The 11,279-nt window shown below is 31.8% G+C and overlaps 1 protein-coding gene across 1 annotated transcript; it reads right to left on the bottom strand.

Annotated features, from left to right (window-relative positions):
* On the bottom strand, window positions 390–2,062 carry LOC104760635 (F-box/kelch-repeat protein At5g43190-like). Its single transcript, XM_010483594.2, has one exon. The coding sequence runs from the start codon at window positions 1,729–1,731 to the stop codon at window positions 508–510; it is 1,224 nt and encodes a 407-aa protein (XP_010481896.1). The 5' UTR covers window positions 1,732–2,062; the 3' UTR covers window positions 390–507.

Raw genomic sequence — 11,279 nt, 5'->3', positions numbered from 1 at the left:
TTTAGATTATTGATCTATATTGTTAGGTTTAGGTTGGATGTATTCCCTCGTTTGTAGCAACCAACCATTCTAACAATTTCTTTCTTTAAGCGCTTTTCTCTCCCTCTCTCTCTCTACTTGCCAAGGTTCTCGAGCTCTGATGAGGTTGAAATAGCAATTAGCAACCACAACAGGTTTTTAGGACCGATGAACTGGCTCACGAGGAATCAGTTTGTGACAATGGCACAATCCGATGCTTGAACCGTGGGACACTCCTTGTAACGTGTCAACCCCTAGTGTCCCAAGCAGTCTTAACCACTCTTTTCAATAGTGCAAATTTTATCCCTAGTGGAAAGACTACTCGAAAATTGCAACATCAACCGAAATATTAAATAACAAAAATATTATGGTTTCATTTTAAATATTACCAATCTTTTATTTCACAAAGAGATACCAACGAAACCATTGATAGAAGACAAAAAAATATGGAGATTTTTGAACACAAACACAATAACAAATATCAGATAACTAAACAGAAGCAGACAAGCTGGGAACAAAAGAGAACCAACGAAACCCACAGCTCCATTTCTCTGGCAGCGAAGGACACTTTGGAACCCAATGCCATGTCCTTCTCCCAACATGAAAAAACAGAATCTCAGGCCAATTGTAACAACAAACACAGATCATCTCTTTATGCCACAGACAGTACACATGCTCGTAGTTATGGTAACACACCGAAGTGAACTTCCTACAAACAATGTCCGGTAACGTTTCAGTTTCGATCCAACTCTCTGTCTCGTCTTTAAATTCCCAAATCTTGATACTCCTGCAAATCCCATTACTCCCAATACCTCCAACCATGTACAGTATCTTCTTCTCTGGATCACTCACCAATCTAGCAAACGTGATGTGATCCTCCGCCGGAAAAACACCGTGTCCGGTGGCTGTTGTTGTCCATTTCCCGTCGTTTAAATCGACGCTCACGATTAGAAATGGCTCGGATCTAGCGAAGTAGAGAGACCCATTGTAAAAGACTCCATCTTGATTGAACCCACGAGGTAAGACCTGATCAACGCCGCCGAACTTTCTCCAGGTGCGATCACCGGAATCGTAGAGGCAAACGGATCTTGAAGAAGCGGCGGAGGAAGATGGGCAAAGAGTGAAGATTTTGTAGCCGTCAGGGGAGGTAACAAGGGAGAGAAGCTCAAAGGGGAAAGAGTAGCTAGGGAACTTGATAGATCTTGAGGATCTGGTTAATGGATTGAAGATGGAGAGAGAAGAAACAGAGGAAATTGAACGTGAGAAACAGAGGAGGCCGTGGGAAGAAGAGAGGAGAGAAGAGGCGCAGGTTACTGAAAGGGAGCGAGGGAGTGGTAACGTGCACCAGGAGATGAGATTTGGGTTGAAGAGAGGGAAGGAGTTGAAAGATTGAGGATGACAGAGGAGGAGGAAAGAAGGGAGAGAGAAGGAAGAATGGTCGGAGAGAAATGTTGGAGAGAGGATGAGAGATCGGAGATGGCGTGAGATTGATCTTAGGGAGATGAGAGTTTTGAAAGGGAGAAAAGAGAGGATGTGGTCGAGGAGGTGATTTGGTAAGTTAGACCAGATGGTTGGATCCATGTCTCTTGGAGAAGATAGAGCTGTGGGGGATGATTCTGGTGACCAGTAGAGGAAATCGGAGGCGGTGGATGAGGTGGTTGTGGTGGTGGTGATGGTAATGGGTTTCTTGGCGTGAGCTCTGAGTCGGAACATGGTGAGAGATTGTAGGAGGGACGTAACGTTGAAGTTTCAACCAGCTTTGAGTTGCTTTTCTTATTACTTCAAGAAGAGACAAAGGGAAGGGAAGAGATATGTAATGAAGACTCTACGTTTGCGCAGGGGCGGATACAGACAAATATTTAGTATGGGGCACTAATAAGATTAATAGTTAAATTAGAGGGTATATAAATAAATATTATACTATTTATTCAAGGAAAATAAAAAAATAGAGTGGGACACGTGCCACACCCACGGTCAACGTGCGTCCGCCACTGCGTTTGCGTCTACACAGTTCACATTTGGGATGTGGGACAAAAGAACAAGTGAACCGGACCAAACTGATGATGCTCTTTTAATTTTTAATACATTAAAAAACATATAAACAAAAATGAAACAATATTATTCTTTCTTTAGGTCAAACACCGGATTAAAACTAAATACAACAGTAATATATTTTCTCTATATTTTGTTGAAACGAAAAAATTTATTAATCAAAACTAGCTCGAAACCAAGAATATTAGTGTTGAATTAAACCGGTTAAATAAATACAGTTATTTTATTTTTGTCACGCTGCAATTATTTTTAAGTTTTTAATAGTACTTATTTTATAAGTAAATACTTTAAGTTAAAATGAATTTTTTATATATTGTATGTTTTTTTGAAAACTAAACAGAAGAGGATTCTATAATGGAAAAAAATAAAATATTGAACCAAATTTCCAATTTAGTGATTTTGTTTTTGCATTTTTTAAAAATCTAAGCCAAACTGCAAAGTAGCCGTCAGGGGAGGTAACCACCAAAAACTTTTTATTATCAATATGTTTAACATTTGGTGTCAAAAAAATATAAATATACTAGATAACAATCCGCACATAGTGCGACTAAATCAGTTCAAATAAAACTATTATTTGAGATTTGATATTTGTTTGTGTAAAATAAAATATGTAAATTAATTATTTTTTTTGTTTTATTCAAATTTACGTTTATTTTATATAAAAATATGTTTTACCCGTGAAATATTTGTAAGTAAATAATAATTTTAACGCGGTGAAAAAATTTGTATGAAATTTAATTTAATAAAACATGAATAATTATTAAATTTTTAAAAGAAATTAATTTTTTGTTTTTTAAAGAAGTATAATATAGTTTCAAATTAAATGACTACAAATAGTTTAATTTATTTAGATGTAATTAGGATTAATTAATAGGGTTTATTTGCTAAAATGTGCTTCGAACTCTCTGGCGACGACACATCAGCATTTTTTCAAGAGTGCTTCTTTATTAATTTATAGGAGATATGTTTAACATAAATATTCTTTAGTTTTAGTTTTATTTTATTCACAATCTTATTATATAAAGTTTGGTTCTCAAAGTTAGTAACTCATCAGATCGTAACACGTGTTAGTTTTAACGATCAAAGATCAAAGTTAAAAACTCACCAGATCGTGACATGTGTCCGTGTTAACAATTAAATATCCATGTTAGTAACTCATCATATTGTGACACGTGTCAATTTTTAACGAACATAAATCACATATCAAAGTTAGTAACTCATTAGATTGTGACAAGTGTCAATTTTAACGTTCAGAAATCACAGTTTTCAACTTTGGTAAAATGATGCATAAGATAATTGTAATATTATTATATTAAAAAAACTCTGTTAATCCTTAAAGGAAAAGGATTGTAAATACACCTCTGTATATAAGCAAATAGATGATTACATATTTTTCACCAAACAAAATAATTTCAACTAGCTTTGTTTTTCTTGGTAAATTTTTTTCCTTTATTTCTTATTAACCTTTTGTTTGACACATCATCGTTCTTGAACAAGTCTCGAAGGCAATTTTTTGTTGTCTAATCGAAGCAACTATATAAAAAGATTCCTAGATATTATTAAGTGTTTTCGTCGTCATTTCTTTGAATTTTGATTTGTTTCTCAATTTCATATTGCATACTACGCAATCTTTGACTTTAAAGTGTTAACAATTTTTCTTATGCATAATAACTAAGGTTTTTAGGATTAACAAATTTCTCACGGTGTTATTATTATTTCTATTAATTTGCAGGACAAATGCAAGATAACAACAGAAATTATATAACACTAGATCAACTAAAGAGAAAGAGTTTTTATCGTCGAACGATAGTATGTCTTACAAAAAAGTGGGAACCATTTAAAAAAAAAACAATGAACTCCTTGGAATAAATTTTCTCATAAAATAGAATAGGGATTAAGGAAAATATACAGAAAATTATTATTTCTAAAAAATGTAAATACTCACTTCTGTATAAACATAGATCGTCTTCTATTATTCAACTAACAAAATAATTTATTCAAAAATATTGCTTTCAACTTTGTTTCTATAAGTCAAACTTTTTTAATGGGAAGACAAATTTTCCTTATTTTTTTAAACCAAAATATACTCCTGCTTTCTATTTTTTCAGTTTGGAATAGGTAAGAGTAATATGTTGACCCAAAAAAAATGGAAGATTAATATATGCATCTTTTTTTCTTATACTATATTTTCAAATTTATTGTAGTAGTTGTTTTATTTAATTTATATTTTCATATTTGAATTATTTGAGATTCATATATTATCGTGCTTATAATCTACAATTATTTCATTAGTTATGTAAAATTAATTTTTTTCTAATTTCTCAACCTTGGTTGGTTGGTCATAAACCTTTTTTTTTGACAAACATAATTGTTATCATTCGTTCAATTTCAAAAGGAGATAAAGAAGAGAAAGTTATCAACCTAATGGTTGTATAAAATAGGCTAATCAAACACAAACCTACAACAAACATAGATAGATTGGTAAAACATAAATCGTTGTTTATAGATCCATAAGAGCTTGGAGATAAAGGCTACATCATGGTGTGTCAAAGAAATATCTATGAAATATATTGGAAAATTTAACATTAGTTACTATCAAAAAGTTTTGTGACGTTGGATAAGGGTCTTTAGTTTCATTGGTTGCTAGAGCAAGCCACTTTGAGATAGCTAAAAGATGTGAACATGTTCTATCCACACATAAGGAGGGCATAGCCAAAGTTCTCTCTATGGTGGAAGAGGTTCGACGCAAGGTTATCTTCCCAAGGAAGTAAGGTGGGGGAAGTTGGATGCAAGGTTATCTCCCAAGGGAGGAAGGCGGAGCGAAGGTTTTCTCCATCTCTATGGTAGAGGAGGTTGGACGCAACGTTCTCTCCATATGGGAAGAGAGCAGAACCGAGGTTCTTTCCATAGTCAGTCATATACTATTGTGATATAATTTATTTTTTATTCAAAATATTTTTTGAGCCAACAATTTTAGTGATTAAAAAAATTATGCAAAAGTGAAAGTAAAGAGACATATAATAGTTGACTTACTTTGGTCGTATAGACATATTTTAGGTGGTAGTAAATAATGTATTTGTAGCATACTGTATATCTAGTTGTAAAAAAAAACACTTTTAATAGTAACATCCATAAAAAATTTGTATATGGATATAAATCAATGTATTACAGTAAAAAAAAATATAAATAATATATAATAAATTTTAATATATTTTTATTAAATTTAATTTTATTTCCAAAACTTTAAAGCCCGCCCGATTGAGTTATCTTGTACTTTATATAAACCAAAACGTGATTCAATCAAACCAGACAAAAGTTTAAGACATGCATTATTTAAAACCGAATAAACCAAACTGAAAACTCCAACGACGGTGTCACATTCAAACTAAGCCTCGACAATAGATTTGACTTCTTCTTCTTCTTCCCATAAATTATACAATTACACATAAATGCACGTTTATTGATGATAGTCCGAACGTCGTTGGACGACCAACATCTAATTACATTATTGATAAATGGAACAGTTGATTATGAAGATTAATCTTAGGGTATGAATGGTGACTGCGGTCAGGGCGGCCAAATCCGTCAGCGGTTTAGTCCGCCCCAAAAATAGGGCGGACAGCAGACCACTGCGGACTAAGTCTATTTGTATGTAAAAGCGGTCCGCAGTTGGTCCGCAGCGGTCTTGTTTCTGCTTTATTTAGATCGCACCACTGCGGACTGCGTTTGATGAATGGTAAATAAAAAGCGGTTCAGTCCGCAGACAGATTTGTCCGCCCTGACCGCTGCAACCATTCACACCCTTAGTCTTAGGACCACTTTTTGACTTTAGAATTTAATATGTTTTCTGTCTTTTACAAAAAGTGTTTATCTCAATGCCAAGTAGGGCCAGTTTCATAAGATCCGCTCGTCTATTCTCATTTCATGCCAAGTGTGAACAATATGTTATCTGGAGAGGCTGCAGAGTAATTAGCAATGGTATGTTCTATTATAAACAACTAGGTTTTGAACTCACGCGTACATTTGATATATTTTGATAAAAATTATATATAATTAATTACGGTAATAAAATATTATCTCGTAAAAAAAATTCAAATTAGTACTAAGGAAAAAAAATAAATTTCAGATACACAATTTTTTAAAATATAAAAATCAGTTGTGTTATAAAATCAAATCTGATAAAAAAATTATACATTTAACTTGATGTCCAGGCGAGGCAAATCAAACTGATGACCTCACATATCCTATACCATTTTCTTTGAACACCAAAAAAACGAAACAATTTTATAATCATGAATTTAACTCGTTTTCATATTTAATTATCGCTATCACCTATGTTTTCATGTTTTTTATTCAATATTTTCGTATTTTTCATATTCTTTCTTGTCATTTTCATTGTCAAATTTTGTGTTAATTGTCATCGTAACTTTTACCGTTTGGTTATTCGTTATACTCTTTTTCTTTTTCTTCCTCGTCAACTTCTTCACATTCTTCCACAGAGAAACCTTTTTTTAGACTACCACACAACTTGTTAATTCATCAAACTCCAAGAACAAAATCATTTCTTTTCTCATAAAATTTTTGAAATTCATTATTATACTCCAAGAACAAAATAAATATTTCTAATATTTTAAACTTTTAAAAGGTTTCAAAATATAAAATTTGAACCTTTTAAAAATTTTCAATATTTATAATATTTTAAACTTTTAAAATTTAAAACTTATAATATTTAAAAACTTTTTAAAAGCTAAGAACTTTTAAAAGTTTCAATATTTATAATATTAAAACTTTAAATTTTTTAAATATTATAATATTTTTTTGAAAATGTTATAATATTTTTTAAATATTATAATAATTTTTTTTGAAATTTTTTAAATATTATAATATTAAATAAAAAACCAGATCAAACCAAATAAAACTTTTAAACTTGGACGCCTGATAAATCAAGTTTTCATGCTCATTCGTTGTTGCAAGCATATTAATCTTATTTATACTGGTTCTGAACCATTGTCTAAAAACTTTCTAGCCGATGTGGGATATTGTGCTTAGTTCTTTGATTTCCATAAATTTAAAATTTTCCCTTTCTAAAAAATTCTGTAAATTTAAAAAAATGTTAATGAATGACATGTCAAATCATGATAGGTTGTTTAAAAATAATTCTTAATATAGAAAATTATGGAAACTGTATAATGTTAATTAGTGATATGTCAAATTTCTATTGGTTGTTTAAAATCCTATGTGGACGGCCTTAGGAGCTTATAGCTTCTACTTTTTATTAGTATAGATTTCAAATATCATCTCTAGTTAATTTTGTAAGATTTTTGTTTTAAGATAGTAGTGATTCAAATTAAAATCGGATTGAAGATACATAATTAAAAAAAACTATTGTAATTATATCTGACTTAAATCGTCCGACTAGTTCGAAAACATGAGGCAGCTCGATAACATAAATTTTAATATATATAGTAAAACTTCTATAAATTAATAAAATTTCTCGATCCCAATATTATTAATTTATAGTGATATTAATTTATCTATAAATTAATATTTATCATTCTATAGATAGATATATTTCCAATTATTTAAATTCTTAAAAATTATGAATTGAGCAATTTTAGCAAGAATAGACTTTAGAATGTTACACAAATTTTATAGTTTTAAAATTGAATTTATAATATTTATAAAATATTACTGACAATAAATTAGAAATACTATAAACAAATTCACTTATACACATGACATACATAAATTCAAATTTATGAATAATTAGATCAATTGTCATAGTTTAAGAGCCTATAAAACTATCAAAATGAAAATAATGCATATCTAGAAATTGAAAACTTTTAAAAATTTTAGCTATTTTTATGACATGTTATAGAGTGTTTTATATCATTATAGTGTGAAAATACAACATAAAAATTGTTTTAAAAATATAAGCTCTAGGAGAAAATTAAAAATTTAAATCATATATTTTTACATCAGCATATATATATATATATATATCCTAGGTAGAGGACCCGCACCTCGCGCGGGATCATGTTTATAGAAATCATATATATTTTTTATCTTTGTTATTTAATTTATTTGATGTATACTCGTATTGTTATTTTTTTTATGAGTATTCAATTTTTAATATCTACTACGATAGTACCCGCACTACGCCGCAAGTTATTTTTTATTTTGTTTTTATTTTCATTATTTTGAAGATAATTTTTATATGTTGTTTGCAATAATAAAAAAAAAATCAAAGCATGTGTTGATTGATTGTCATTTTTGATTTTGTATTTAATTACCTTAAAAACATGATTTGTCAACATTAAAAAAAATATTTAAATAATAAAAAAATCTAGGATCGTAAAAGGCCAAAACCATACAATATAAATCTCATAATGAAATTCTCTGAAACATAATCCGCCTCAAACTCAAACCAAAAAATATATCAATATCCACCTCTGTCGCATATTCGAAATCACATCATAGTTTTGCTTATGTAGCATTAAAACTACGAGTAAATAAAAATGAGGAAAAATGTTTCAGCTATCGGTTTCTAGTTTCAATCTCTTCATCAAATAAACCTTCATTATTCTTGCTCCATCGTGAAGCATTTCAAACAAAGATATGTACTTTACTCTAGTGGTCTTTTAGTCTGCAGTTTAGTATTTGTAAAACTCTAACATCTCTTCTTCCAAAAGATGAGTCTTGCCTACAATCACAAGTTAACCTCTGACTCTTTATCTTCCATCACAGTTTTTTCAGTCTCAGCACTGTCTCCATTTGTCTAAACCTCTGACTCTTTATCTCCCGTCACAGCCTTTTCATCATCTTTTTTTTATCTCAGTATCTATCTTCGTTTTCTTTGGTTCAGACATATCCTCATCTTTCGTAACTTCTTGTGTTTCGTTATCTCGAGAATTCTCCTCCTCCTATGCCACTTAAATGTTGAAACTCATTTCTCCTTTCCCATCTCAGACCCAATATTCAAGAACACTCATACAAACCTTCAGTTCCATCCAACCTCGTTTGTCAAACCAAACATTAAAATGTTACTATTTACTCCATACAAATGTCTCAAAACACACCAGTGGAAAACACAACTAACCGTTAAAATCACAATTTCACCGTTGAATCTGTAGCCAGTACTACCATGAAGCTCTCCACCAAATCTCAGCTCGATCGGATAAGTTTTGGACTACCAAACACTGTTAAAAGGACACAACCTCGAATCTGATTTCTAGGGTTTCTGGTTTGGGCAGTTCCAGTAATTTCTTGCATAGGAAAAAACCCACATAACTTCGTGAATACAACTCCAATTGGACTTCCGTCAATGGCTACGAGCTCATGGCTTGATGGTGATCACGCAGGAGTATTTTTCTTTCTAATTCGTTGTCACATCCAGCGCCGAAGAGCCTCCAAAGGCACCTCTCCAAACTGCTTTATTATCTTATTCCTCTTTCTCATTTCATCTTTTCTCCAGCTCCGATCTACTCCAACTTTGCTCTTCCACCACCACCGTGGCATGCCACAGTCACAGTAATGACTACCAGATCCACCACCTCTGCAACGTCTCCTTCTACGTTGATTGTCATCCGGTTCGCCGCTTCCCAACTCCATCTCTCAGCACCATCTTTTCTTCTTCCTTTTTCTCTATTTTTTACGATCTCTCTTGTTCTCCCATACTCTCTCTCATTGCTACCTCTCTTCTCCTCTCTCCTTCTTGCGGTGATGTTAGGTTCAACACCAACTCTCTCTCTCTCTCCCTCTCTCTCCCTCCTTGTTGAACGAAGTCGGCGGTACAAGTGTTTTTAACACACGATCACACAAACCTTTTTGTTACACCGACGAAAATAACGTTGAATCCGCAGTGCTGGTGATCCCATGGCTCTCTTTCTAAAGATTGGATCAGAACCGACGATGAAAGCTAATTAGAAAGAAGAAGAAATTGAATCATGAAAGAGAACAAATATGCACCTAGACAAAAAAAAAGCTGATATGTATTAATGTTTTAATTTGATAGGTTAGTGTATGGTTATTATTGGAATAGAATGATGAGCTGTATTAATTAAAATATTTTCATTGGTTACCTGCTTTAATTGATGTGTCATCTCCAGTGCGCCTGGGCACTAATACCCGTTACCCGTATTCGACCCGTTACTCGGCTCGTACCCGTCCCAAAAAAAGGGTATCCGCAGCTTTAGGGTCGAGTAAAGGGTATTTTAATTAATTACCCGTGAGTAAGGGATGAGTATAGGGTATTAGTTTAGTTTTGAATACTCGTCCCGTTACTCGTTCCTTTACCCGTTTTGTTACCCGACCCGTTAATACCCTTTAATATTTTGTATTATTATTATTTATTATTAATTTATAAATAGATTATAGAGTTAAAGTTAAAGCCTAAGTTCAACTTAGACTAGCTGATATGATATATACGACACCCAATTGAATTATATATTACTTTTATTTTAAAGTTTGCAATTTTATAATTTTTGGAACTATATGTTGGATATATTTATGAATTTTTCCTTTTTTTGGATATCGGAATATAAAATTATTATTGCGATTATTGACAATTTTTTTACCGAGTACTCGTTTTTCCGGGTAAAAGTAAATGGTCGGGTAATTAAAGGATCAACTATTTTTTACCAGGTACCTGTTTTTTCGGGTACTCGTTATTTAAGGGTCTAGTACGAGTAATTTTTTTCTGTTACCCGTTAGCATCGGGTCGGGTAAAGGGTATAAGAAAATGCAAGGGTACTCGTCCCATGCCCAACACTAATCTCCAGAAATGCTTCACAATGCTGATGTGTCATGGTCTGGAGAGAAACATTCAAGTTTTATTGTATTGATGGGTTTGTATTTATAATTGGATATTTTAGAATGGAGTTTATCACATAAATGAAAACTAAATCCAGTTAGGATAGATTTGGTATAAGTAACTTATTGGGTTTTCAATTGTTTTCCCAAGGCCCAATTGTTAATATTCAAACCATATTTTTTTAACTTTTTTTTAGAGTGAGAGGAGACGACAAACTCAGGATAGGATTATAGATTTGATTTTTTTAACTTTTTTTTACAGTGATATGAGTTGTAAATAAGTTAATGTTTTGAGGGTTATTTGATAAAAATTGTCATGAGCTATGTAATGCTGACACGTCAGTTTTTTTCAAATGTGCTTCTCTATTAATATATATATATATATATATATATATATA

The sequence above is a fragment of the Camelina sativa genome, chromosome 18, assembly GCF_000633955.1.
Source record: "Camelina sativa cultivar DH55 chromosome 18, Cs, whole genome shotgun sequence".
NCBI lineage: Eukaryota > Viridiplantae > Streptophyta > Magnoliopsida > Brassicales > Brassicaceae > Camelina > Camelina sativa.
The sequence above is the reverse complement of the archived record's forward strand: the minus strand, read 5'-3'. Positions and strand labels throughout refer to the sequence as shown.